Here is a 25,766-nt window from a genome sequence, read left to right as displayed (position 1 = left end):
TCAATATCTTATTGGGGTAGCCTTTAGGTCTTTCAAAATTATGAGCAGCGAAGCATGGTACGGCACGCGATCTGCGAGATCTCTTGACATCGACAAGTAATGAAACCTGAAACTCACGCAAGTAAGTCATGAGCAGGTTTAATTCTAACTTATTGTGAAGGACTTCTCCTGCTCTCGAGCAATGAATTGCATGTCAGGAGACTCCTATGACACCTCACAATCAACTTTTCTCAGATCGCCACAGAAGAGCCTTCATACTTATGCCGGTCCTACTCCTGCCCCTGCTATCTCGCTCATCGTCCTTGCTGGTCATGGCTATGACAACAACACCGTTCCTACAGCTACTCACCTTCAGCTCAATTCCTGACTACATACCAGCATGGTGAACTCAGCGAACCTAGACAAGCCAGATGCGAAATTATACCTAATGATTGAGAGTTGGTCGTATCTAGCACGAAGATGCACTTGGACATTTCCCTCGCAGTAAGTACAATCACCAAACCTCCCGCCTCAGTATCTCTCTAGCCGCAAGCAAAGCCCCGACCAGTGCCGTTCTATATTCAGACTCCGCCGCTCAAGGCCCCTACCGCCCCACACGCCAGGAAATGTTCACGGAGTTATTGCACCAATCGACGATGAGGTTGTATATGGATGGAATTAAGATCGAACAGAAGCAATTGCGTACATCCTGCGAAACAAGACGACTGGACGCATCCCAAAAAGCACTTCAGGCACACCCCAAGATTCGAACGGAGACAGCATATACATGGCCACGGTAGGCTCGCAACCCAGCTCTGCCGGTGCCGTGACGTCGAAAGAGGGAGATTACATAGAGTGTGGAATTGTAAATATTTAGGGCACGCGCAGTCTAATGTAGCGTGTCTCAACTTAGCATCAGGACAGGTTGGTTTTTTTTTACGGCTTGTCTGAACTTGGTGGAGTGAAACTCGATGGATGTCTTAGAACTTGGGTAACGACGCAGCATCGGCTACCAATTAATAGCGGGTTTAACAGCCCTCGAATGGGCGATACTCTACTCCATCAAATATCGACTTTTAACGCTTTCCCTCAATGCTCCTGACTTTTCATCTGTGGACATGGGTCCTTCTCTATAACGTGTAATACCCGATTACCCGTCGGTGCACGCCAATTCCTACCACACAACCACCATGTTCAATCACTTCCCCCAGGTGACATCCTTCCAATCATACTTTCTCGCCCTATACACCCGGCCGGCAGTTCGCCAATGCACGTCTATCTCAAGTTACCCCGGATTTTCACTCAGATAATTCTCCGGCCCGCATGTCAGTGTTCTACATGATGCCCTCCTCGGAATATCAACCCGTATCGTCTCGTGCAACGCAAATCCACACACCTTCGCCGGCCATGCACTTCCTAATCGCCCTTCTCCTAGTGCACTACGCGCTCGCTCATCCACCACCCTCCCCACGCCAGGCCACCGCACCGGCTACCTACACATCCAACCCCAGTATTGGCGGCGGCGCAAACTTCGTCGCCGAGTCAGCGCATTTCCGGGTCTACGGGACAGGCGTCTCGGCAAGCGATGCAGCAAAGAGCTTGAACATCATGGAGGCGGCGCATCAATGCTTCGTCGTCGAGCAGGGATGGCGGACGCCTGGTACTCACTTTCCCTCGTCCTGCCTTCCTTGCACGAGCTTTGAATGCCATCCATCGACCCGCTAACGCATGTGTGCGCAGGTCTTTCCACAAAAACCGGTGGGGTGGGCAAAGAAGTCGGGCCCTGGTACAAATTGAATCTTTACGGTGTAAAGGAAAGCGAGATCCCCGGTGCCGCAGCGCAGACCTGGACAGACAGTGCCTCCGGGCTAGAGTTCCTCAAAGTAGTCCCCAAATACCTTGCCGAGGCGAGCGTCGTGGTGCACGAGTTCGGCCACGCCATGCACTACAGCGAGGAAAACTGGGTCGACCAGACGCGGTATTGTTCCCTCTCCTTTTCACCGCTCCTCTACTAACAGCAAGACCCCAAAGAACCGGCGCATGGTGGGAAACCATCGCAAACTTCATCGCAGACACGTACATCGCTACGCCGCTCTGCGCATCCGCGAAGACCGCCGCCGGTCTCCCCACCACCGGCGCCTCCCTCATCGACTTGAAAAAAGTGATTGGAGATAGCTTCCAGGTCCTCGTCGATGGCAGCTCAGGCACAGGGAACTATTACCAGGCCTGGCCATTCCTAGCATATGTTACGAATAACCCGGACGGATATCCCGGGCTCGGGAAGTTGGTTCTCCTGGACATGATACGCAAGTACCAGCTGCGCAGCAACGAGACGCCGCTGCACACACTGGCCCGCCTTCTCGCTGCCGCAGGGGGAAGTGTCAGCGTGCAGAAAGTCGTAGCGCGGTACTGGGCGCACATGGCGTACGTCGACATCGGGCACGCCGCCGCAGCCACTGCGTTCGCGAGTCAACGTAATGGCCTGAATTATGCGAACCTCGATGCGAACGGTGAGGGGAAGTACACGGTGAAGAACGCAAGGGCGCCGCGGTACATGGGGGCGAGTATCGTGCCACTGAAGGCTTCGGCGGGAACGGTGAAGGTGGCGATTAGTGCGAGCGCCAGTACGTATGCTGCGACGCTGGCGGTGAAGGGGAGTGGTGGCGTGCGGTATGTGGATGTTCCTAATGGGAATGCAAGCGTGACGCTGGCGAGTGGGGAGGAGATCACGCTTGTGGTGGCGAACACGCCGACGTTGGTGCTGTATGATCCGTTTAGTATTCCGGCGGAGTTGAACAAGGGTTTGACATTTTCAGTGCAGATTACTGGGGCGACTGTATGATATAGCGAATGTCGGGATGCGAGAACGGGAAGTTGTGTATTGGGAAACACGGTTTGGTTGGAAATCGTACATGACTAGTTAAAAGCATACACCATGGTACAGATCGAGACCCCTTTCAGAGTGCGGTGATGTCCTTCTATTAAATCTGCCTTTCGTAAACGCCGTGAGCCTAGATGGTGAGCATTATGGACCAGAAACGCCATGCTCGAAGCAATCCCTGCTTAAGAATACTGAAAAGTGGCTCGGTATCTGTTTGAGCTACTTCTATAGCTTGGCCTTGGTCTCAGGCCCCGGAGCGCTTGCTTCCTTGTTCAGAGAGACGTTGCCGTTAGCCGGGCTGTCACCGAAGAAGATGACTTCGACGGTCAAATCATCCCTGCGTATCGTTAGCAAGCTGTGCCTGTTTGACTGGCGTATTTCCATACCTGTATCGCCTAGAGAAGGGGCTCGGTAACGTCAGGAGAGCGGACAGCTGGTCCTGATCTTTACCACCAAGCGCGTTTCGGACGAGATGCGTAGCCGCGTTCTTATCTTCAACGACAAACCGTTCGTTCATAGATGTCTTCGTGCCCCATTGCTGCTGTCGGATTGGTGCCCGTTGACCCTCCTGCTTCGAGGAGCTCTTGTCCTCTACAGGCAGACCCTTCTGGCCACCCGTCCAGCTCTTCAGCCATGATTGCGTTTGCGAGTTTTGGCTGCCATTCGATTGACCTTGCGCATCCAGCCACTGTCCAACGAGCCCGACAACTTCTTCGTTGGTCAGCATTTCCCATAGACCGTCGGTAGCCATGACGACGAAATCGCCCTTCTCAGGCTCCACTTTGGTAGTCGTGATGATGGGCTCGGCGGTGACATAGGGAGGTGTTTTCAGAAGCGAGTTGGCACTACGAGCGAAGTAAGACTTCTTCAGCTCTTGCGTAGTCTGGAGTGACCACTTGTAAGACGCGTCACCAAAAGCACGAGACGGCTCGAGACCGCCCAGGATACGGCCGTTCCTAACCACGTTGGGCTCTCCAGGATGTTCTGCACGCAGCCGCTCAGCTTCACTGACGGTGCCGCCGGTCTGGTCTTCCGACAGGGGCGTGGCAGTCCATTTGCCGTTGGAGCCACGACGTCCTAGCACAGCACGGGAGTCGCCCGTGCATGCCACCCTTAGGAGCTTTGACCTGCTGTCGTAGAACGAAAGCAGAGCACATGATCCAGACAGGGCAGGGGCCAAGAGCTCAGCAGCCGCAACCTTGGACTGAGCCTTCTTGAGCTTCTTGACAGACTCGTGGACGATCTCGTCATCGAGGCGCACGAACCCAGTCTTGATAGCCTTGTCAATGGCCTCGGGTGTCGGGAAACGGAGCTCCGGGTCTTGGAGGGCGGAGGTGTAGGTCGTGTTGAGCTCGCGGGCGACGAAGGAGATCAGCGTCTGGCGGAGCTTTGCCGATGTTACCCAGCCGCTGTCAATCTGTCAGCCAAAAAAGTCTGAACGACAGGCGATTCCTACCTGTGACCGTCAAAGACACCCCAGAACATCCAGTCAGTCGACGAAGAGCCATTGTCCGTGGCGGCAAGATTCTGTGGCACCTCAATGATCTTCTCTGCGTGGTCGTCCTCGATGGGGTCGTTGCTTGGGATCTGCACGACATCGTAGCGGACCACGCCCTGCCCTCTGCCGACGAACCACGACTCCTCAGTCTTCCTCAGCTTCGCCGTGGTCTGCTCGGGCGTGAGCATCTCGATGACCTTGCGCCCGAGATCGTCGGTGTCCTTGGACAGCGGAGCGTCCCCGGAGATGGTGCCCGTGTACAGCGACCCAACCTGGTCTACCACCAAGGCCCTGCGCGTCGTCTCGGGAGCAGCGTCGGTCGTGATGCTGCGGATCTGGTCTGCGGTCGTCGTGACACCTGACGGCTGGTGGCCACGATACCAGTAGTAGGCGCTTGAGGCGACACCGGCAGCGACCACGGCACCCACGGTGCCCCGCAGCTGCATCGACGACGTGAGGAGCGCGGTGGAGGGACGCTGGCGCGACAGATAGCGCTGGCCTAGGGCATTATTCGGCGCGAGGGAGACCTGGCGGCTGCGGGCAACCTTGCGCAGAGTCGGGCGACGGGCGGAGCGGAGGACTTGAAGAGCCGCCCGACGCATTTGCAGAAGCCAAAGGGGCGGATGGGGTGTGCAAGGAGTCTGGCGGCGACGACGACGACGCTCCAAGAGCCGCGGTTTCGGTTGCGTCAAGCGCTGCCCGGCTGTAGCGCCGCACGGGCCGCGCCTTCCAATCGGGCCTCAGCCTTACCAACATAAAACTGGAGCCTTTTAGTACTCGAGCAGCAACGTCACCACGCCACGCTCGCTTTGCGAAAATCACCACCGAAATGTCCTCGCGAGCGTTGCGGCGAGCCCAGCGCGAGCTGGAAGAGAAGAAACAGTTGGAGCAGCTGGAGCAAGAAAATGCCAGCGAAGAAGAGTCGGAAGACGAAGATGAGCCCGCACTTGCTCCAAAGGCCGCAGCGAAGCCCAGCTTATTTGCTATGTTGGGCGATGCTGGAGACGAAGATGAGGAGGAGGAGGATGTAGAAGAGCAGGAGAAACCATCAGACCCCATAGTCGAGGAAGAGGTTCAAGTTACACCCACAGTCAAACCATCAAAAAAGGCAAAGAAGAAGAAAAAGAAGGGCAAAGGCAAAAGCAGCACCCCAGCTTCCAAGAAGACCCCCGCCACCATGGAAACCGTTCCGGGGCTGGATGAGATTGATCAGGCTCTGCTTGCGCTGAACCTCAGCTCGGGCGCGAAATCGAGTAGCGATGACCAGCCCACATCAGCGGCCAGTGAAGAGATGCAACAGCTGTTCTCTGCTTTGTCCATTGACACCACACATCTTCATGCCGCGAACGAGATGCGCAAACTCTTTGGCCGCGCTGCCGTCCAAGGAAACGATGACGACGAACCGCGAGCACGGAACCAACGGCAGCGGGGTGGGATCGCGGCGGCAGCCGCTGGTCGCAATCAACCCGGAGGCCGCAATTTGGTTTCTCTAGGCTTGCGGCGCAACATTTTCATCCAAGGGAAAGAGGAGTGGCCGCGGGCAACACTAGGCGGCCTTGGTATGGAGGTTGTGGAAAAACGCGACGACGGTACTGTGGAATACCGCTTTGTGCACAATCACTCCTACCAAGCCGTCCAGCAGCAGTTCGAGACTTGCGTCGCCTCCATGGACCCTGAGCGCATGGTTCAGCTCATGCACTTCAACCCCTATCACATCTCCACCTTACTCCAGGTCTCTGAGATTGCTAAGCAGCAGCGGGATAATGCAACATCGGGTGAGCTGCTAGAACGTGCACTGTTTGCTTTCGGCCGAGCGGTGCATTCCACATTCGCCCACAACCTCTCCCAAGGAAAGGCTCGCCTCGACTTCCGCCGCCCAGAGAACCGCGAATTCTGGCTCGCCGTATGGCGCTACATCGCCACCTTGGGCGTTCGGGCCACCTGGCGGACAGCTTTTGAATGGGCGAAGCTCCTCATCAGTCTATCTCCCGAAGACGATCCGTACTGCATGCGTCTCACCATCGACCAACTAGCGCTTCGCGGCCGGGAACCTCAAGCCCTTGTCGACTTGGTAGAAGCCGATCATCTCGAGCGTGCCTGGAAGATCCCACCAAATCTGGCCTTCTCTGTCGCCCTCGCCCACGACCGTCTCAAGAACCCCACAAAGGCACGCACAGCGCTCCGCTCAGCCATCAAAGAATATCCCTGGATAGCGTCTCGTATCTGCAAGGAGCTCGACATCTCGCCTATACCCAAGTCCGTATGGGGCAAGGAGCCAAATGGCAACCACCAAGAGCTCCTCACCCAGCTCTATGTCCCGCAAGCAAAGGACTTGTGGAACACCACGGAGGGCACGACCTTACTCGTCGAAGTATGCTACTCCATCGACGAGCCCCTCGGCGCCGGCGAGGACCCCTACTGGCTCGCCCCCATCAACGAAACCGACCTCGCGCGCCACGTCATCCTCTCCGACTCCCCGCCCCTCCTTGCCCTCCTCGACCCCGCCGTTAAGAACAAATACACATCCACCTCAGACCCACTTCCCCCGGCGGACGACATACGTTCATACTCCGCCTCCGCTAGTACTACCGTGCCCATGGCCGCTCTTGGACGCACAGATGCGCTCTCCGAACTCGAGTCCCTGAGGCAGTATTTCCAGAACGTCATAAATGGGAATGGGGACATGACGGAGCAGGACCTGCTGGATTCGTTGCAGCGTGCGGGCACGACTTATGCAGAGTTTCGGCGGAACACGGAGAGGGTGCAGGCGATACGGCAGCGGTTGCAGGACTTGGGCGTGCAGGTGATTTTCGAGGGGCAGGGGCAGGGTGACGAGGGGGGCTCTGATACTGATGAGTGAGGCTGCGACAGAAGCGGAGGGGGTTGGACGAGCGAATCTCGTTGGATCATGTTGAGTTAGCGTAGAGGTTCATGCACAGACGCCATTCTACAACTCGGTCCACTGCCTCATGACTGCTTCCAGCCGCACAGGGGCTAGCTGCAATGGGCCACTGATCTACTATGATTAAACTCACTTCACCTCTATGAGAAATCTGTGGTCTACCTTGGGCTCCAACACCTTCGAGCATGCGGGGCGTGGATATGTGTGGTGTGAACAGAGGTGTAATTCTTTGTATTGTTCATGTGTCGTCTCCTCAGGGACACTCTAGATGACAGAGCATCTTGTCTTGCGATTTTCAGGATTGTGTCCCTTCGTCCATCGCCACGGTATCCGTCCTTTGCTGCCGCAGCATGCTCACCAAACGCTGGTTGCCTGCGCCCACAGGCCTTCCCCCTATGCTGCTCTTGTCAATCTGCAAGATGCGGCCGCACGCCATCCGCGCCAAAGGTACATTGTGCTTCGGCGCGCGCGACGTGTCGAGCCACATCCGCCCTGGGGGATGCTCCTGTCCCTGTTCTCCTAACAAAACCTTCTTCTCACTGAACTCATTCAAGATGAGTCTGTCGCCGTTGGGCAGCCAGCACCAAGGCTCGCCAATCGCGCGTTTGATGGCGAAGACGTCGTCTAGGGTTGACTTTGCAAAGTCGACCTGCTGGTCCCCTTTCAGGATTTTGCCCGCATGGTCTATTGCGCCGCCGGAGTCCCCGTACCATCCGACATCTTTCAGGGGGGGTACGAAGGCGCGCGATAATAGCACGTTGACGAGCATGTTTGCTCCCTCGTGACCCAATCGCCTGGTGAGGCCATCCGCATCCACCCAGTCTGGGATGGATATGCCCGGGGAAGGCGTCTGGGCCAGGATGGTTCCTCCATCAAATTGGGTGGGGTGTAGCGTCTGGACGGAGACGCCAGTAGCCTGCCTGCGTTTCAGCAAGGCGTGTTGGATGGGCGCGGGGCCCTTGAGATCTGGGAGGAGCGAAGGGTGGACATTGAGGCCTCCGTACTTGGCGAGGCTCAAAATGCGCGGTGGGACGAAGAGGCCAAAAGACACGGCGATGATGAGGTCGACCCGGGAAGGTGGGGTCCAGCCGGTAAACGTGTCAATGGTGTGCGTGACACAGAGCTCCTCTGCTGCTGCTAGCTTGATTGGCACTGCAGCTGGTCAATGGCTGTCTCTTGGTGGGCTGGTGGTGCGGCTACCGTCGCGTAGAGATTTCAGGCCGCGCCCCGTTGGTTTGGCCGGGCGGTGGACCACATCGATCGATTCTATGAGCTTGGGGACTTCGCGCTGGGCCTGGGACAATGCGCGCAGCGAGGCGATGCTGAAGTCGTCGGAGCCGCAGAACAGGATTCTCAGTGGGGGGGCGGTGGTCGCGGCGGTCGAGATGAATCGGCGATAGCCCGGGGCCAGAAAGGAGCGGACGGGGGCAGGCAGCCTCCACAGCATGACGAGAGATCGCGATGTGAGGTTCTTGGGGTGCCGCCTGTGCGTCGTGAGAGGTGCGATCTGGGCTTAGCGTCCGATTCGCGCGCCTCGTTTGCGGACAGCATCCATGCGACGCGCTGCTGGCGGTCGTTCTAGTCCATGCATGTTTCTGTGCGAGGGTGTAGATACAAATACAGGATGAGGCCGCCGCTGCCGCTGCAGGCCCCTCAGACGTTGCGCGCGGCATTGTGATCCGACTTGCTTCATCGGCAGGCGCGTATTGCGGAGTTGCTCGACACCTCCGCGGTGACGCCATAGCAGGCGTGCTCAAGACCTATCTATACACCTTGAGATACACAGCACCTCAGACGCAGTCATGTCGTCGACGGCCATCCCGAAGGTCGTGCCCGCGCACCTATCTTTCCTTGCCATCTACAACCCTGACCTGGGGAGGTCGGACGAAACGTTCCACAACCAGATCGTCTTTTATCACTCCAAAGCTGCAAAGGCGCGGTCCAGACTCCATGGCCGCGACGCCCGGGCCGAGCAAGAGCTGCGCGAGCACGAGAATGAGAAGCTGCGCCAGGTCGGCCTTGCGCAGGGCATGGTTGGGTTCGCCCGGTATACGACGAGCCGCGATGTAGAGCATTTGCAATGGTGGGCTGATTGACGCGCAGGAGCTTCTCCAATGGCGCCGCCGTCGACTCTGTAGAGACGCAGAAATCGCGAATCGTCCTGCACGAGCTGGAAGAAGGATGGTGGATACTCGCAGTACGTCCATTTGCTAGACATGCGTATGAGCAGAGCATTCTGACGAGGTGCAGTCTATCGACCTCACCCAGCTCCCCGCGCACCACGCAGGCACAGGGAATGGAGACCCGGCCTCGCAGCCTTCTGTCGAATACTCGTCGCGGGAAGTGAGCCCGCCCGCGCTGCTGATCCAGCAGCTCATACGCGCCCACAACATCTTCCTGCTACACCATGGAATAACACTCGATGCCATGCTCGACAAGCACGACCGCACCAAGTTTTGCAACATACTGGAGAAATACTGGTCGAGATTTGCAAGCACCTGGGACGTGCTCCTGCACGGTAGCCCTGCAGTGGGCATCTACAATGGCATGAAGCTGGCAGCGGGTGGCGAGCTGGGCATGGGCGTGGGTGAAGAAGAGTGGGGAAGCGGAGAGCGTCTGGTGCTGGAGGACTTCGTGCAAAAGACGGAGGGCTTGGTAGACTTCATGGTCTCTCGGTTCGGCGAACCTTCGCCCCTCCAAGATCCAAAGAAGCGTCCCGACTCGAAACAATCGGTCGAGGAAACAGAACCCTGGATCGGGAGTGGCAGAATGCCCACCGCTGCGGATGGAATTGTTTTCTCTGGAGTAGGAGCTGTCGCCAAAAGGTCTCTGCGAGACTTGTCACACTGGATTGAGACCATCTACTCCAACGGGGATCACGCGTACGGCGTTGGAGATAACCCAACAACTGATCGCAGAAAACGAAGGCGTCGGATTATACCATCAACAACCTCTTCGTCCGAGCCAGCTGCTCGTACTGCAAGGTTAAGTAACAGGCCCAGTGGCACTCTTTCGAAAGGAGAGCCGGTGCCTACTCCCACCCCTGGAATCCCTCCCGATCTGATCAAGAATGTGGAGACTTCACTAGACAAAGCTTCCAGTGCTGTCGATGCATCAGGAGGGCAGACGGTGCAGAACCAGGAACCGCTATTGGCTTCCTTGGGCGACACTGAAACGTGGATGAAGTATTTAACGCTGGGTTATGGCACTGCGTGGGGCTCCAAGAAAAGCGCGACGGCTGATAATGCTCCCACACAGGAGCAAGCCGTCGACTCCGCTACACCAGAGGCTCCAATGCGATTTGTCGAACCCGAACCAGATGTCGACCATGCAGCTGAGAAGCTGAAAGCCCAGATTCAGCTGGAAAATACTGGGTATTTTGCCATAGGTCTGAAAGGTGACCTGGATGATGGAGTTGCAGACGACTCTGATGGCGAAGGAGATTGGAACAAGCGCACGCTCCTTCGTAATGTGCACGTCGAGTTGACTGATGAAAACATACCTGCTACTCCTGGCACCGGGGACGACGATACACCGCAGTTTGAGAAAGAACTCAGCCTAAAGAACGCGGATACTGTCAGGCTGCGGAGACTCCGTCCTGTCATCTACGTGGTAGGAAATCAGAAGCTACCGTATAGACCTCTCTCACTAACCGCTAATTCAGCATCGTCCCTTCATCTATACCTTCCTCTTCCGCCATCGGACAGAGTCGCTCACGATAGCATCGTTTTACCGCAACCTACATACCTACTTTTCGCCTCTACACCGACCTTTAACAACCAGCACATGCCCAAGCAAAGTCTTTGCGCGCATATCCGGCTCCTCTCACCCTTACACAACAACATCTTCCCAGCAAGGAGTAGAGCCTAATGCACAGCCTATCTACGATCTAGTATACGACCCCCGGACGCTCACAGTGCATTCGAGTATTCCCAACATCCCCGACCCCGGAACACTGATCGCAGAAGGCCTGAGCAGCGATGCAACGCTCGCCGGCTGGAGCCGCGTCGAAGCCCTCAACGTACATTCCCAGATCCTCGCCACGGTGACCAGCACACGCCGCAGTCTCGCTGAGATTGAGCGCACGTGCAAGACGAGTCGCAGCTGGTGGGTCGTCTGGATGCGCCTGCCTCCATCGCAAGCCATGCCTTCACAAAGCCTGAAAGCAGACGCAGGTCAAGAGCAGGAGCCCGAGGAAACGCAGACGGAGTTCCTCACCGACCAGCTCCGCGAGGCGATCCTCATCCGGCGTGCGCGCGACGCAACAGCACCCTCGACCAAGAGCGCAGGCAGCAGATTCGCAAGCAGCATGTGGAAGCCTGCCGTCGACAAGACGGGGGGTGCGGCGGCGGGATGGGGACCGCGGGGGCTGGCGGAGGGCATTGGGATCGATGCGAGGAGGTATGTTGAGGGGCTGTTGAGTTTGAATCGATGACGGCTGTCATCGAGCTGGAGTAGAGCAGCCCGTGTGGATACCCGTTGAGCAATCGATAGCGACAGCAGCGATATAGCGCTCCTGGCATACATACCGTCGCCCCCTTCAAGCGTTCAAGACGCGTGGTGGAAGTTAATTTGCAGCTTCAGCACGGCGTTGCTTGGTGAGGACCCTTCCATCCCATCGATATCAAGCGTGCATGTCTAGATCCCCAACCATACTCCAGCGTGACCCGCGTCACCCAAACGGGCTGGCGTCCCACCCGCACCTTCCCAAAAGCGCGGTACCTTCAGGGGGTGCGCCGCTAGCCGAGCCCGCCCCGCCGGCTCGACATCGCAAGCCACTGTCGCAGATGTCAATCCGGAGTATTGAAGCGCCTGCACGGCGAGAACGGGCGGGCCGGGGGATGGGCGCTGGCCTCCACCTCTTCTTCTTTCTTCCAGAGCACTCGGGCTGTCTGCTGTCTGTTCGCAGGCTGTCTCGCCTTCCTTTGTCCTTTGTTGAACCGGATTGGGAGCCTTATAGACGACGGAGATTCGACGGACTCGGACGTGTCTGACGTCGCTCGCAATCAGAGCGGGTCGCGGAAGGGCACTCGGACCTGGGATCTACCTTCCCATCGCGGAGGCTCCGTTTTGTCAAGCACCTAGACGGCTGCGAGAGACACACGGTGCTGCGCTGGGAAGGATTGATTGATGTTGTTTTCCCTTCAGTGTTGATTTGTTGATTGATTGAGCGGGCATTGTGTTGTATTGCTGCTTTGCATCGTGTTTGCTCTGGGACACCTGGGACTTGGGTAGGAGCAGAAAAGAAGATTGGAAGACAAGACGAAAGTACGACGACGTAATCGTAATGCTTATTCCCTGGACGACATGGACGGCAGCGAGCGCAGTGGTGCAAGTCGCCTCAGCCTTCTATCCTTACGACCCATCCTCTAGCACCGCGCATACACGACGAACGGCGATCAGAGTCCGCGATGCGCCTCGAACTCGCCTCACGATACCGCTGCGTCGCGTGCCACGCACCAACACCTACGACATCCTCAACAGCGATGACCCAAGCCAGAAGAACAGCGTGGCGGTGGACCAGGATGGCGCGGACCTGAGCTACATGGCCGCTGTCACAATCGGCAGTAGCAACGAGGAGTACCACTTGCTGCTCGACTCGGCGGCAAGTAATACGTGGGTCATGGGGCAGGAGTGTACGGCGGAGGCGTGCGGGAAGCATAATACGTTTGGGGAGGGGGACTCGGGGTCGCTGAAGGTATGCTTTTCCCTTCCTTCACCCTTCATACTCTCCCTTCTCTTGACATGCAAACTCACATGCTGACTGAGTGTCTCAGACAACGACGAAGTCCTTCAGCATAACCTACGGCACCGGCTCCGTCTCCGGCACCACCGCCTCCGACACCCTCCACATCGCCAGCCTCTCCACAGCCCTAACCTTCGGCCTGGCGACCAACGTCTCCTCCGAATTCAACGCCTACCCCATGGATGGCATCCTCGGACTCGGTCGCGGGACAGCGGCCGAGCTCGACGATAGCCAGACGCTCATCGAGGCCCTCGCGGCCGCGGACCTCATACCCGCGAAGCTGTACGGCATACACCTCTCTCGCGCGGCGGATGGGACGAACGACGGGGAGTTAAATCTGGGCGAGGTGAATAGCGAGCGCTTCGACGGGGATTTGGACTGGCTCGATGGCGTGCCCAACGACACGGGGTTCTGGGAAATCAGCGTGGGCGACGCAGGCGTGGGGACCTCGCTGGCTGGCTTGAAGGGCAAATCCGCGATCATCGACTCGGGAACGTCATATGTCTTCATGCCCGAGGCGGATGCGCTTGCTGTGCACAAGCTCATCGACGGGTACACGCAGTCCGGCGAGACGTTCAGCGTGCCGTGCTCTACGACGACAAATTTGTCGATCAAGTTCGGCGACAAGACGTACGCGATTTCAAGTAAGGACTGGGTCGGCGGCACTACAAGCGAGGGCATGTGCAGGAGCAACGTCTTCGGGCGGCAGACCTTTGGCGACGACCAATGGCTACTTGGCGATGTCTTCCTCAAGAACGTATACGCAGCCTTTGATCTCGACAGTGGCAAAGTCGGCTTCGGGACCAAGAAGGATGGCGGTAGTTTGTCGTCCACATCGACGTCCGCAAGCACGAGCGCGAGTTCGTCGAAGACTGCTTCTGGGAGTTACTCCACGGGAGCAAGTTCCTCGGGGGGAGAGGAGACGACGTCCGCGGCGCCGATTCTGCCGCCTGGTGCGTCTGCGACGCCGACGCCAGATCCGTCGTCTTCGCCTTCTTCTTCGTCGGTGGATACGTCGGCGGCATCGAACGATCACACGGGTGGTTCGTCCACGCTCGCCGCTTCGTCACTGCTCTGCATCGCCGTCATCATTTTCACGATGAATGTTCTATAGCGGATTGCATTATATATTTGTGCATATTCACGACGGGCGTACACGGGCGTTTGGTTTGCATATTTGCGCATAAGCATACTGGCGTTTTGGGTCCATTTACAACAGCAGAGGAGATGTGGGCTGAATGTATGTAGTAGCATAGCGTTGCCGCCAACTCCAGGTACATATCGATTCACATGACCGCCGTGTACTCCATGGATCCCCGTGCCGCTTCAGGTTTCCAGTCCACGATTCGACACATCGGCAGGTAGATGGAGGCGTAGTCACACTGCGTACGTGCTCCGCCACGCTGGCACTGCGGACAAGGTACGCGTGAGACTCTACTTGTTCGCACACCGTTGCAAATACTTCCAGCCACATTGCCTTGGTGAGTCCTGCTACTTGCAGCTCCCCTTTGAGTCTAATGCACAGACGAAGACAAGTACCCCCTTGGTGTTTTTCGCGCGTACTACGTACTAGCATAGAGGTGCAAGGCTGTCCCAGCCCAACTCACCATATTTCAGCTCACAATTGCAAGCTCAGTACAACGGCAGGGTAGGGCACTGCAATCCTCCGCCGCTCCAGTAAAGGCATCCATATGTACTTCACGCCCAGCGTACATGCAGGCTACGCTTCTCCTTTGACCCGCACAAAAGATGGATAAGTTACCTAATTTCCGGTGAGTGCATGGGAGTGAGACACTGCGAGGAGCGAGGAGCGCAGGCTCCCGCGTAACAATCACTCGGGGCGTACACACCATCTTCGTTCAGTAGTCAGATCGTTCAGTAGTTAGCAAAGGAAAGAAAGGGACATTGTGGTGCGTCAGTCACTGCACACTAGTCTGGTGGCTTAGTTACCACGACACGAACACCTCACCCAGAAACCGAACATGAACAGACGAAGCAGCAGAGTATGTAGTACGATATCCATTCGACGCCGAGAGTAAACAGATAGGTGGGTAGGTAGGTAGAGTAGGTAGGATTTGAACAGTTATTACACCAGATGCGCAAGCCATCTCTCGAAAAAAAGAAGTTGAAGAAGAAGTAAAAAGGGAACCACACACAACCAGCCAACAAAGAGGGATGCGAACAGCAACAGGAGCAGCTTCGAAGCGCGAGCGGGCGTCCGGACAAGTCGTGTACGTGGGTGGCACGTGAGCATGTGAGGCACACCTGACAAGATACGCCTGGCATTTGCTGATTCCGGTACGCTGTGAGTGCCTCGGTCCCGCAAGAAGAAACCCTGTTATGAACTACCCCAAGATGATGTGCTCAAAATACAGCGCAGTAACGCCCGTGGTGCCGCGGAGAAGGCTCTAGCTGGCCAGAGGTAGGTAGATGCGCGCCTTCGACAGCCCACCATTCACATGTGTCTTCATATCAACCACCTAGCTCACGGCCGCCGCAGGCTCGTTTGGGGGCCCCTGTGTAGCCACGACAGGGTGCTGCGGCGGCCACCGCATGTACGCCGTGTCGACCTTACAAGATCAGGCACTTCTTCTTCTTGTTCTCTTTCCGGGTGGTCAGGGCAGCGCGGGTGGCGTGTTCAAATACTTCCCGCACACCCTCGTTCGTCTTTGCCGAGCACTCGAGGTACTTGAGCGCACCGATCTTCTTGCGGACATCCTCGGCCTGTGCGTGCATTAGCGCGGTTGGCATCAGTAGACGCGTAGAGGACTGACCTGCTCGGGGGTCACAGGCTTCTGGGAAGTCTTGTGCAGCTCCTCAATCGTCTTCTGGTCGAAGCGAAGATCCTTCTTGCAGCCGACGAGGATGATGGGCAGGCCCTGGCAGAAGTGCAGCACCTCGGAAATCCACTGTGCCTCGTTAGCGATGGCCGTGCACGAGCGACGGCAGGCAGTGTACCTTCTCCTGGACGTTGTCGAGCGAATCGGGCGAGTCGATGGCGAAGCAGATGAGGATAACGTGTGAGTCGGGGTACGAAAGAGGGCGCAGACGGTCGTAATCCTCCTGGCCTGCGGTATCCCAGAGGGCGAGCTCGACGTGCTTGCCGTCGACCTCTACGTCGGCAACATAGTTCTCGAAGACAGTGGGCACGTAGACCTGCAAGGGAGATGATGTCAGTAGGTGTGTAACAATGGGCGGCGGGCTGGAATCGCCGCGACGGAGCGGTGCAGCCCGGCTGACGCTGGTAGGGGATGCAGCGCGCTGGGGGCGTGGAACTGACCTCAGGGAAGGTGCCCTTGGAGAAGACACTGGAGCGCGGCGTTAGCGGGCGGGTGCGTCGACAGGCAGGCAGCGTGCTCGGGCTCGACATGGCTGCTGGGCCACGACTTACATGAGCAGACAGGTCTTTCCACAGGCACCGTCGCCGACGATAACGAGCTTGCGACGAATCTCCGCCATGGTATCGAGCACTGGGGGTGTCTGGGGAGTCGGGGGGGCGGTGGTCGCTGGGGGGCGGGTTGGAGGGCAGGAGTTGGGATGTTGGGAGAGGTCTGGTGTAAGTAACAAGAGTGTGCTGCTGGAAGGCACCTGCTTCTCAGGACCGTCCGTGCACCGACGCCAGACACAGCCGCACTCCTGCTATCGCCGTGGCTGGTGCGCGCGTGATTGGCTGCCCGGCTCCTTCACGCGAGGACACTGGATAGGCAGCGCAGCGGGCGCAGGAATTGTGCTTGTGCAGCGGCCAGGAGACGGGCTGCTGCGTCTGTGGGCGCTGCGTGCAATGCGGGCTCGAGCAAGCGCACGCTCGCGCAACCCAGACGACGGTCACGTTGACAGCGGCGAGCGTCCGCTGCCATGGCAAATCACAATCACCCGCGATCTAGCAAAGCCACGCCCGCTCCGCGCCGTCGCCGTCTGCTGCCTCGTGACGTGCTCTGTATCGCGGAACACGCCTTCGCAAGCAACCGCCGTGAGAGTCGCCTCCCGCGCTCTGGCTCGCTGACGCTGCGCGTGCGTCGTCTCGCTGTCTCGCTGTCTCGCTGCCGGCCGCCGTCGCCCAGCGAACGGGCGGTGGACAAGCAGCCGTCGTGGTTTCAGTCGCAGCCCGCCCATTCGCCGCCCCCGAAAACTGGAGAAGCGTCAAGCGACAACGCTGCCACGCACGACGGCCTGGCCGTGGTTCCGCGGCCACAGCCAGACGCGCACATCGCCTCACTGACCTCAGCAGCCATGGTCGCTGATTGTCCGAAACACCCGCCCTTCGCCCCTATCGCCTGTGCTGTCCAGATGCGGGGTCTCGGTGAAGGCGGCCTCTGCCCTTGTGCACGCCAGTCCTCCTCGGTGGTACTTTTATGCTCGACGGCCATTCCCGCACTTGGCACGCCTCACCGCTGCCTGGACTGCGAGACGCACGACCGGTCAAGCCTGCCGACCTGTGCTTCTGCTCGACCCAACTTGACATTGATTGCTCTTTGGCATGACATCAGCGCGTGCCAGCCCAAGCGCGTTTCAGGAGTCGCTGCGCGTCTAGCCCGATCGGCTGTAGCTTATCTGCTCGTGGTATGCTATGCGTGCTGTGAATCCCTTACTATCAAGGTAGCGACGAATCCCTCAATGGATTGCCAACGTCTTCTGTCTTAAAAAGCTCATCTAACGCTCTCCTTATCGCATAGCATAGCTCGAGTACAGCCATCTCCACAATATACAATATATCGAGCCGCGCGTCGTCATCCTGGTCATCCTAGTCGCCATGGTGACATAAGTGTACTCTATCATACTCCTTTACACAGAACCCTATCTTCCAGTCACAAGCATCGTCGCCGCTATTGAGAACTGCGATCCAATGCATCCAAGGAAGTCGCGATCATGCATTGGTATATCCACGTTCACCATGCTGGCAACAAAGGAACTCAGTACACCCACAAGTACACTAATTGCCTTTCTATGCTCCCGCAGCGTCTAGCATCCAAGGTATGAGCAAGATGTGGCGACAAAGAGGAATATGAGCCAGAGCAAGTGGCACAACGTGAACACAAAGACACGGGGCTGGTGCAGGAACGCCCTACCAACTAATCCAGCATCTTCAAGTCACCGTTGACCTTGACGGTCTACCGTCTCCCCTGATCATGATTGCTCATCGATATCTTGATGTTGGAAAGACACGAAAGCGATGGAGCGGGACTGCACAGGATGGACGGCACACATTGTGGGTGACAACGATGTTATAGGGGTGCTGGTACCTTTATCGTCCAGCATCGGAAAAATAGACTACATCTCTAGGTCTTTGTGGAGATGTTCGTAAGTTGGGTTTGAGGAGGGCGAATATAGCTGATCGGATGTAGACACGCAATTACAGTGACAACGCTATGATCGATGCTGCGTATAATGAGGCGTTGCGCAAGCGGACGAACCCTGGGACTGGTCGCCAGAGAACCTCTGTAAAGAGGCAAAAGGTGAGTGAGCCTGTCAATGATGACAATGATCAAGATGAGGCTGAGAGCGGGTCTCAGCGAGATGAACATGGTGGCCAGGGGGGCGAGGGCGAGGACAACGTTGAAGACCAAGAGGAGACTGCTGCCGGCCGAGCATGGAAAGACCAAGCAAAATCTGAGCACCTAGAAGCGAAAGCTCTCGACGCAAAGACAGCAGAAACCCACCGAGAACGCGTAAGAAAGCTCGGCCCTTTCTTCGCGCTGCCTGCAGAAATCAGGAATCTAATCTGCGAGCACTGCCTGATTGCTGATCGCGACCTCGCCATCTCTACAGACGGCGGTGGGTTCGAACTCAACGAAAAGACTCACTATCTGAGCACATGGGCAAGTCGCCCAAAATCAGGACACTTCAACGCTTCCCTTGCTCGCATGTGCAAGCAGATCAACGTCAAAGCCGGCTGGTGGCTCTGGGGCAAAAATACGCACGCATTCATTGACAATTCGACGGCGTGCAGCTTCCTCGTTCGCTACGCTTCCAAGGGGCAAGAGATACGTTGCGTTCGCATCAATCTAGAAATAAAATACAAGCGGAGAGAGCAGACTGGGGTCTTTGGCTATCTGGCATTCCTGAAAAAGTTGGAGCGCCTGGAAATTTTCGTCGACTTCTGGAGCCGTGGAAGGAGAACCGGCACCTTGCTAACCGGAGATCGGCCGTTATCCAGTGATGCGGATTTGGACGGAAACTGGTTCTACCACGTAGTTCATCCGTTGCTGGATGCTGTGGCATTGCGAAACGAGAATGATCATCAGGCTGTAGTGAATGTGCTTATTTTCCAAGATTATACTTCCCAATTTAAGAGAAAGGACAAGATGCTCCAGTCTATCGCCGCGCTGAAGGATGTCATCATAACTGAACTGTATATAGCACTGAGCGACTTGGCTGGTAGAAGCTAGCTCAGACATCTTTTTCAGGCCCATGTTGGGCATCTTGTAGTCTATGGCAAGCTGGTAGGCACCTTAGAAACTTAAACCAAAGTTCATCAAAGTCATTAGCGATCGCTCAACAGGTACTTCGAGCTGTGAGTGTCAATCTCTCGCGGACCATGAAAGCACGCCTGTATCGAGCCAGTTTTGATTCGATTTGCAAGCTCGTGATTTTAATGCAGTTATGTGGAACCGCCGGTCGCAGGATACGTTGAACTAGAGTCGAATACAGGGCTTTGGACAGGTCGGACGCTTGGTTCGGACTCTGTCTACGTTTGGCCAAACCTGGTTGACGTGAATGCTTGTAGGCACCACAGCTGATTGTCCGAGACGGGTGAGATTACTAAGGCAGGTTCCATAGTCTTCTAGAGCACGTGCCATCGCGCGGGGCGGCTAGACCCACCTTTATTGACCTCACCCGCGGCGAGCAATGGTCGTGAACCGCCGCTGAGTCCACGCAGGCGGCCCACGTTGCCTTCGCTTTATACTTGAACCCCGTCGCGCCTCCCAGTTCCGCTCCTCTCCACCCCAGCTGGACCCCACATCCACTCACCATGGCGGACGAAACTCCCCCCAACGATACGCCGATGCCTGATGCCATGTCCGACGCCGACAAGGTGGGCGGAGCTCTGGGAATCTCCAAGCAAATGCTGACGACAGCTAGATTCGCGCAAAGAGGCTTGCAAAGCTCGGAGGCCCTGCTCCCGCGAGTGCATCTTCAAACCCGACCTCTACGCCGCCCACAGCTCCCGCCTCGAGCAGCTCAACGCCTCCGCCTGTACAGAAACAGCCTCCGCCCGCCGCGCAGCCCCCGACGGCGTCAAACCCCTTTGCTCAGCTCGGAATGAAGGCGGAAGAGAAGCCTACAAACGTACCGAAAATAAACATCAGACCAAAACCTGCCGAGCCACCCATCGCTCGCAGTGTAACGCCGAAGGGCCAAGAAGTCAGCCTGGATGCCTGGACAGACCGCACCATCGGCCAAACTTTCCGGATAACGCTCGATCCAGAACGTACAAAGGACGTACATGGTCACCGATTATTCTTCGTATCAGGTGTCCGCGCTGACCTGGAGGAGTCGGACAGTCCGATTCAGTTCAATCTCGAGCTGCTGGACAGTGCCATTATCGAGTCGGCACAGAGCGCTTCTGAGGGCAACGCGTTACGCTACCTGTTGGGATGCTGGAAGCGCATCTGTAGACTGCTGCGTGGGATGCACAACCGGGAAGATCCCAAATACAAGATCGCTCAAGAATGTCGACGGCTGTGCTTTAACTACTGCATTTTCGCCGCTACGATGCCCGACGTGATGTTCAACGAGGAACCTCCTACAGTCAATCCATTGGCGGAGCATTTGCTTGTGGACCCGGAGAACGATGGCGGGATCTGCCATGATTTCCTCAATGAGGCTGTCTCGCGGTTCGAAGACGACGACAGCGTCAAGGATTTGCTAGTCGGAGCTATCGAAGAACTCAGTCGGAGATTGTCCAAGATGACCATGAATGACGATTACCGGCCGTACATGCTGACGATGCGCAACTTTGTTCGCTATAATCCGCTGCTCGTTGCCATGGCGCAATCTGATTTCTTCTTACCGGCCGAAATAGAAGCGCCGCATATCGAGAGGATAAGTCTCCTCGGACCGTTCTTCAGCATCTCGCCTCTTCAGGGTGACGTGGCGCTGAATTATTTCTCAAGCCCAACCACACGGGACAAGGGGTACATCAACAACTCGCAGCGGTCACTCCGACTAGCATTGCAGACACACCAAGACGAACTTTTCGACATTGCGAATTGTTTCATTAAGACCAAAGAATCACGGGAGAAGATCCTCGACTGGTTCGCTCTGATATTGAACAAGAACCACAAGCGACGTGCTATTCGCGCGGACCCGAAGCTCACTGCCTCGGATGCTTTTATGGTGAACATAACTGTCATACTTGACCGGCTATGCGAGCCATTCATGGACGCAACCTTTTCCAAAGTGGATAGGATCGACATCAACTATTTGCGTCGGTCTCCGCGAGTCGACATCAAGGAGGAGACCAAGATCAATGCTGACCAGCAAGAATCTGACGCCTTTTACGAGAATAAGGTTGATGGAACCAACAATTTCATCACCGAAGTTTTCTTCTTGACGGTTGCGTCGCATCACTACGGATTGGAGGCGGCGAACATGAAACTGTCCGAGCTGCAAAAGGATCTTAAGTATCTCGAAAAGCAGCTCGCACAGATGGAGACCGAGAGGCACAAATACATCTCCAACGCGATGCAGCTCTCTATTTTCGAAGCCCACCTTAAACGGATGAAAGATCGCATCGAGAAGGGTCACTGTGCCGTATTCGCAACTCAGGGTGTACTGGGTGACGATACTCTCCAGGCGCGATCAATGCAGTTCATGCGATACGTCATCGTCTGGATCCTCCGTATGGTATCGCCTGGTACCAAGTATCCCCAAGGCACCGTCCAGCTCCCACTACCACAGGAGCAGCCCGAATACTTCAAGTGCCTGCCTGAATATTTTATCGAAAACATCGGCGATAATTTCAAATACATCACCCACCACATGCCTCACATCATCACGTCCACCCAGTCGGAAGAATTGATGATCTACTGCATCACGTTTCTGCGGAACTCGGAATACATTCGCAATCCTGGCCTAAAATCTCAGCTTGTACGCATCCTGTTCAATGGTATCTTCCAGGTTCCAGGCAGATCCAAAGGCGTGCTCGGGGATGCATTGTTTGCACACAAATTCGCGACGAAGCACTTGCTTCACGCGCTGATGAAGTTCTTCTCGGAGTGTGAACGAGCCTATGACAAGCTGTCCATTCGTTACGAAATATTCCAGGTGATCAAGCTCATCTGGCCCAATCCCGCCTATCGAGAGAATTTGGCGACTGAAGCTCGAGTCAACTTGGACTTCTTTGTGCAGTTCGTTAACCTTCTCCTGAATGATGTCACATTTGTTCTGGATGAATCCTTTACGGCTTTCACACAGATCCACGATCTCTCCGCTGAGCTCAAGGATCCACAGCCAGAGGGCGATGCGACTACTCGCCAGGAAAAGGAGGATAAGCTTGCAGCTGCGAAAGGTTTGTCTTCTTTCTTCTTGCTCGGAATTGCCAATTAACTCGATATGTAGACAAGGCGAAGAACTACATGATGATAACCAACGAGACTGTGGCCATGTTGAAGCTTTTCACGGAAACTCTGGGTGACTCTTTCACGAAGAAGGAGGTTGTTGTCCGCCTCGCCCATATGCTGGACTACAACCTTGCCCTTCTGGTCGGCCCAAACAAGTCGAAATTGAAAGTTGAGAACATGCAGCAGTATGGGTGGGATCCCAAGGCCATGCTTGGGGATATTGCCGACGTGTACTTGAACCTGCAAGAGAAGAAAACCTTCATCGATGCTGTCGCCACCGACGAACGATCTTACCGCGCTGAGTACTGGGAGACCGCTGAGACCATTCTCAAGCGCTTTGCACTCAAGTCCCCAGAGCAATTGACTGAGTGGGGTCAGCTCGCCGACACCATCAAAAAGACAAAGAACGAGATTGATGCCGAAGATGCGGACCTCGGCGAGATTCCTGATGAATACACTGATCCATTGATGGCGACTTTGATGGACGATCCTGTCATACTTCCACGAAGTCGGCAAACGGTGGATCGCACCACGGTTCGCGGCATGTTGCTAAGCGATCCTATTGATCCTTTCAACCGTACCCCATTGACGATCGAAGAAGTGATACCCAATGACGCGCTTAGGGAGGAGATACAGGCATGGAAGGCGGCGCGACTGGCTGAAGTGCGGGCACAACGCGCCGCATCTGTCAGCGGTGCTGATGCATCAGCAATGGATGAGTCGCAGTGAGCCTTTGTTTGATAGCGATAGTCGAGGTTATTTGCGGCATGTTAGACGGCATGCATTGAAGGCGTTATGGCGTCAATGAGACACCCAAGGGAATTTACATCTTAGACCATACGGAAGGGCATGTACGCTTCGACATCTTGGGTAGCGGGCTATGAGAATATGACTCGACTTGGGAAGGCTGTTTGCTTTGCCCGACCTTGGACCCTAATCCCTATCCATGAATACTACACTTGTGTACAATATGTTACAGGGCATGGCGTGCTACGAAGCTTTTCATGACTCATCCTCTTCTCTCTTGCCGAATACGTATGCCAGACCACATCCTGCAACATTGACAGCGCAGAGACCCAGCGATGCGCCTCGGACAATTCCTCGTGCGCCGAACTTCTGCTTCAGATGCTGTACATATAGATTAGCATGATTTGGAGCAAGCAATAGAAAATTGAGCGCTTACATGTTTTCTCCGCATCGCCAGCAGAGCATACAGGCCACTCCACGCCGCAGTAATGCCTGCGGAATCCTTCTTGTACCCGCTCAAGTTGAGGTAACTTGAAAAGAGAAGGACAGGCGGGAACATCATGGGCAGGCTCTGGAAGGGACGAAAGTGCTGCGCTGTTATGAGAGTCGCGAGGAGAGTCGGGGGTACGGAGTTCTCTGGAGCAATTGTGAATATCAAGGCACGTGAGGGATGCATGGTCTCGTGGGACGTATGCGGGTGCAGGGGCCGTACCTCCCCAGTTGCGCAAGGACCGAATGGTTCCTTGTTTCACGTCTTTGTCTGTCATTGCGGAGAAGTGAGACAATGGGATGGAATGGTGGCTTCGGGTATTGGATTGGTGGTTTGTGACCTGCGGTTCGAGTACGAGGTTCACAAACATGGATGACGTTTGGCCCGTGCCGCGCTTGTTTTCTGGACCGCAAGTCAGCCCGGAACCACTAGAGGCCAGACGTCCATAGCCCCTCTACCTAATCAACAAACGCCCCTCCGCCTCCGCTGCGATAATTCACTGCCGCCGCCAACCTGATCCGTCGTTCCTTACTCCCACCTATTCTCGCGCGCCGTACCGCGAAGGCCACGTTTGGCCATGTCCGCCAAAGCGAGCGGCTCGGACGCCCGCGCCAACGGCGACGCAAAACATCGCCAACACCACGACGGCAGCTCAGGCCGTGCTTACACAGTCGAACAGAAAGCCGCGGTAATACGGATAAAGCGATGCGCGCCCACGGCATTCTACGAGATTTTGGGGCTGGAGGAGGTCAAGACGACGTGCAGCGAGAGCGAGATCAAGAAGGCATATCGGAAACTGAGTTTATTGACGCATCCCGATAAGAATGGCTACGACGGCGCAGACGAGGCGTTCAAGAGTACGTTACAACAAGCACTTTGGGGGAGGAGCGGATGCTAATGCGCAGATAGTGGTATCACGAGCTTTCCAGGTGCTCTCCGATGCGGACAAGAAGGCCAAGTACGACAAGTTCGGCGGCGACCCGGATGCTCGATTCCAACCTCCGCCCAGTGGTGGGTCAGGCTTCGGCAACTTTGCGCGCTCACAAGGTGGTGGACGATCAGGCCCCATGTTCGAGGAGGAGATATCGCCCGAGGAGATGTTCAGACAGTTCTTCGGCGGAGGGGGGCCGTTCGGCGGGCCTTTCGGTATGTCCGCGCGCTCGCAAACGCGATACCAGCGGCTGCAGGCCTTCATGGCAAAAGACAGAATATGAGTTAATACGTGTACAGGCGGCGGCGGCGGCATCTTCGACACCGGCCCAGGCTTCGTGTTCAACCTCGGAGGAGGCGGTCCTGGAATCCGCGTACACCAGTTTGGCGGCGGCCAGCCACGGAGACGACCCAATACTGCGCGAGGCGCGGGCACAGAACCGGCGCCCAGTCTCGGCAGCACGCTGTCCTCGCTTCTCCCACTGCTCTTCCTCTTCATTCTGCCTCTCCTCTCCTCGATATTCGGCGGCGACTCTACGCCCAAGGGGCCCAGCGTCGTATTCGACGGCCCGCGCGGCGCGCAAACACATCCCCTCACGTCGTACAATCTCCAAGTGCCCTACTGGGTGAACAAGCGCGACATCCAAGGTCTAAGCGACAAAGAGCTGAAAAATGTACACAAGCACGCAGAACAGAAGTTCATCCAAATCACAAATGCGAAATGCGACACAGAGAAATACAAGAGGAGCCAGGCCGAGCAGGATGCGTTCGGGTGGTTTGGACCTGACAAGGATAAACTGAAGAAGGCGAGGAGTATGCCCATGCCGAATTGCAAGAAGATGCGGGAGATGGGGTTCCAGGTTCAATACTAGAGTGTTCAGGTGCTTTTCAAGAGCTTCGGCATTATTCATGATAGAAGTGTAATTATGGGTCGGGTGTTGGGCATTGAGTGAGGAGCGGCACAGTTGGTTATACGTCCGCGGCGTATTGGGTATGGTGCTACTCTCTACCTATTGCTTGCAGCATATCT

General features: G+C 56.3%; 12 protein-coding genes across 12 annotated transcripts; 8 read left to right on the top strand and 4 right to left on the bottom strand.

Annotated features, from left to right (window-relative positions):
- Window positions 1–906: 906 nt before the first annotated feature.
- Window positions 907–2,821, top strand: CC84DRAFT_1143950 (uncharacterized protein; the record flags this gene model as incomplete). Its single annotated transcript, XM_018176438.1, has 3 exons — window positions 907–1,639; window positions 1,720–1,957; window positions 2,011–2,821. Exons 1-3 carry the CDS (start codon window positions 1,303–1,305, stop codon window positions 2,819–2,821), a joined length of 1,386 nt encoding a protein of 461 aa, XP_018037789.1. The 5' UTR covers window positions 907–1,302.
- Window positions 2,822–3,085: 264 nt separating this feature from the next.
- Window positions 3,086–4,804, bottom strand: CC84DRAFT_1089608 (protein serine/threonine phosphatase 2C; the record flags this gene model as incomplete). The annotated part of the gene is made up of 3 exons (XM_018174316.1): window positions 3,086–3,197; window positions 3,247–4,269; window positions 4,317–4,804. 3 exons carry the CDS (start codon window positions 4,802–4,804, stop codon window positions 3,086–3,088), a joined length of 1,623 nt encoding a protein of 540 aa, XP_018037788.1.
- A 253-nt stretch (window positions 4,805–5,057) lies between these two features.
- Window positions 5,058–7,362, top strand: CC84DRAFT_656364 (DUF654-domain-containing protein). The gene has a single exon (XM_018187035.1). The coding sequence runs from the start codon at window positions 5,188–5,190 to the stop codon at window positions 7,216–7,218; it is 2,031 nt and encodes a 676-aa protein (XP_018037787.1). The 5' UTR covers window positions 5,058–5,187; the 3' UTR covers window positions 7,219–7,362.
- A 193-nt stretch (window positions 7,363–7,555) lies between these two features.
- CC84DRAFT_1143940 (Formyltransferase) lies at window positions 7,556–8,747 on the bottom strand (the record flags this gene model as incomplete). The annotated part of the gene is made up of 2 exons (XM_018176437.1): window positions 8,461–8,747; window positions 7,556–8,412 (listed from the first exon to the last, which is right to left on the bottom strand). Exons 1-2 carry the CDS (start codon window positions 8,705–8,707, stop codon window positions 7,556–7,558), a joined length of 1,104 nt encoding a protein of 367 aa, XP_018037786.1. The 5' UTR covers window positions 8,708–8,747.
- Window positions 8,748–9,006: 259 nt separating this feature from the next.
- CC84DRAFT_1117732 (uncharacterized protein) lies at window positions 9,007–11,846 on the top strand. Its single transcript, XM_018175503.1, has 4 exons — window positions 9,007–9,307; window positions 9,364–9,457; window positions 9,511–10,872; window positions 10,925–11,846. Exons 1-4 carry the CDS (start codon window positions 9,063–9,065, stop codon window positions 11,693–11,695), a joined length of 2,472 nt encoding a protein of 823 aa, XP_018037785.1. The 5' UTR covers window positions 9,007–9,062; the 3' UTR covers window positions 11,696–11,846.
- Window positions 11,847–12,805: 959 nt separating this feature from the next.
- Window positions 12,806–14,120, top strand: CC84DRAFT_1087845 (acid protease; the record flags this gene model as incomplete). The annotated part of the gene is made up of 2 exons (XM_018174220.1): window positions 12,806–12,958; window positions 13,038–14,120. The coding sequence occupies 2 exons, from the start codon at window positions 12,806–12,808 to the stop codon at window positions 14,118–14,120; spliced, it is 1,236 nt and encodes a 411-aa protein (XP_018037784.1).
- Window positions 14,121–15,434: 1,314 nt separating this feature from the next.
- Window positions 15,435–16,568, bottom strand: CC84DRAFT_656146 (GTP-binding protein rho1 precursor). The gene is made up of 5 exons (XM_018187034.1): window positions 16,398–16,568; window positions 16,287–16,314; window positions 15,965–16,162; window positions 15,781–15,915; window positions 15,435–15,730 (listed from the first exon to the last, which is right to left on the bottom strand). The coding sequence occupies exons 1-5, from the start codon at window positions 16,463–16,465 to the stop codon at window positions 15,578–15,580; spliced, it is 582 nt and encodes a 193-aa protein (XP_018037783.1). The 5' UTR covers window positions 16,466–16,568; the 3' UTR covers window positions 15,435–15,577.
- A 245-nt stretch (window positions 16,569–16,813) lies between these two features.
- Window positions 16,814–18,062, top strand: CC84DRAFT_656127 (uncharacterized protein). The gene is made up of 2 exons (XM_018187033.1): window positions 16,814–17,566; window positions 17,680–18,062. Exons 1-2 carry the CDS (start codon window positions 16,862–16,864, stop codon window positions 17,749–17,751), a joined length of 777 nt encoding a protein of 258 aa, XP_018037782.1. The 5' UTR covers window positions 16,814–16,861; the 3' UTR covers window positions 17,752–18,062.
- Window positions 17,873–19,474, top strand: CC84DRAFT_1204907 (uncharacterized protein; the record flags this gene model as incomplete). The annotated part of the gene is made up of 3 exons (XM_018181938.1): window positions 17,873–17,977; window positions 18,287–18,304; window positions 18,349–19,474. 3 exons carry the CDS (start codon window positions 17,873–17,875, stop codon window positions 19,390–19,392), a joined length of 1,167 nt encoding a protein of 388 aa, XP_018037781.1. The 3' UTR covers window positions 19,393–19,474.
- A 394-nt stretch (window positions 19,475–19,868) lies between these two features.
- CC84DRAFT_1117724 (uncharacterized protein) lies at window positions 19,869–23,544 on the top strand. Its single transcript, XM_018175502.1, has 3 exons — window positions 19,869–20,039; window positions 20,087–22,517; window positions 22,568–23,544. The coding sequence occupies exons 1-3, from the start codon at window positions 19,977–19,979 to the stop codon at window positions 23,296–23,298; spliced, it is 3,225 nt and encodes a 1,074-aa protein (XP_018037780.1). The 5' UTR covers window positions 19,869–19,976; the 3' UTR covers window positions 23,299–23,544.
- On the bottom strand, window positions 23,419–24,175 carry CC84DRAFT_1117722 (uncharacterized protein). Its single transcript, XM_018175501.1, has 3 exons — window positions 24,029–24,175; window positions 23,753–23,952; window positions 23,419–23,697 (listed from the first exon to the last, which is right to left on the bottom strand). Exons 1-3 carry the CDS (start codon window positions 24,081–24,083, stop codon window positions 23,572–23,574), a joined length of 381 nt encoding a protein of 126 aa, XP_018037779.1. The 5' UTR covers window positions 24,084–24,175; the 3' UTR covers window positions 23,419–23,571.
- Window positions 24,176–24,383: 208 nt separating this feature from the next.
- Window positions 24,384–25,608, top strand: CC84DRAFT_1089917 (DnaJ-domain-containing protein; the record flags this gene model as incomplete). The annotated part of the gene is made up of 3 exons (XM_018174330.1): window positions 24,384–24,663; window positions 24,716–24,952; window positions 25,037–25,608. The coding sequence occupies 3 exons, from the start codon at window positions 24,384–24,386 to the stop codon at window positions 25,606–25,608; spliced, it is 1,089 nt and encodes a 362-aa protein (XP_018037778.1).
- Window positions 25,609–25,766: the final 158 nt, after the last annotated feature.

The sequence above is a fragment of the Paraphaeosphaeria sporulosa genome, assembly GCF_001642045.1.
Source record: "Paraphaeosphaeria sporulosa strain AP3s5-JAC2a unplaced genomic scaffold CC84scaffold_4, whole genome shotgun sequence".
Lineage (NCBI taxonomy): Eukaryota > Fungi > Ascomycota > Dothideomycetes > Pleosporales > Didymosphaeriaceae > Paraphaeosphaeria > Paraphaeosphaeria sporulosa.
This window is presented reverse-complemented; position numbering and strand designations above follow the sequence as displayed.

Coding starts and splice junctions, on each gene's coding strand:
- CC84DRAFT_656364 (XM_018187035.1), top strand. CDS start 5,188: ATGTCCTCGCGAGCGTTGCGGCGAGCCCAGCGCGAGCTGGAAGAGAAG.
- CC84DRAFT_1117732 (XM_018175503.1), top strand. CDS start 9,063: ATGTCGTCGACGGCCATCCCGAAGGTCGTGCCCGCGCACCTATCTTTC. Junction 9,308..9,363: donor GGCATGGTTGGGTTCGCCCG/GTATACGACGAG, acceptor ATTGACGCGCAG/GAGCTTCTCCAATGGCGCCG. Junction 9,458..9,510: donor AAGGATGGTGGATACTCGCA/GTACGTCCATTT, acceptor GACGAGGTGCAG/TCTATCGACCTCACCCAGCT.
- CC84DRAFT_656146 (XM_018187034.1), bottom strand. CDS start 16,465: ATGGCGGAGATTCGTCGCAAGCTCGTTATCGTCGGCGACGGTGCCTGT. Junction 16,163..16,286: donor CCAAGGGCACCTTCCCTGAG/GTCAGTTCCACG, acceptor TCTCCCTTGCAG/GTCTACGTGCCCACTGTCTT. Junction 15,916..15,964: donor TCGACAACGTCCAGGAGAAG/GTACACTGCCTG, acceptor AACGAGGCACAG/TGGATTTCCGAGGTGCTGCA.
- CC84DRAFT_656127 (XM_018187033.1), top strand. CDS start 16,862: ATGGCAAATCACAATCACCCGCGATCTAGCAAAGCCACGCCCGCTCCG. Junction 17,567..17,679: donor CTGTAGCTTATCTGCTCGTG/GTATGCTATGCG, acceptor CTTATCGCATAG/CATAGCTCGAGTACAGCCAT.
- CC84DRAFT_1117724 (XM_018175502.1), top strand. CDS start 19,977: ATGGCGGACGAAACTCCCCCCAACGATACGCCGATGCCTGATGCCATG. Junction 20,040..20,086: donor CCATGTCCGACGCCGACAAG/GTGGGCGGAGCT, acceptor GACGACAGCTAG/ATTCGCGCAAAGAGGCTTGC. Junction 22,518..22,567: donor TAAGCTTGCAGCTGCGAAAG/GTTTGTCTTCTT, acceptor CTCGATATGTAG/ACAAGGCGAAGAACTACATG.
- CC84DRAFT_1117722 (XM_018175501.1), bottom strand. CDS start 24,083: ATGACAGACAAAGACGTGAAACAAGGAACCATTCGGTCCTTGCGCAAC. Junction 23,953..24,028: donor GTCCTTGCGCAACTGGGGAG/GTACGGCCCCTG, acceptor CAATTGCTCCAG/AGAACTCCGTACCCCCGACT. Junction 23,698..23,752: donor TGGCGATGCGGAGAAAACAT/GTAAGCGCTCAA, acceptor CTATATGTACAG/CATCTGAAGCAGAAGTTCGG.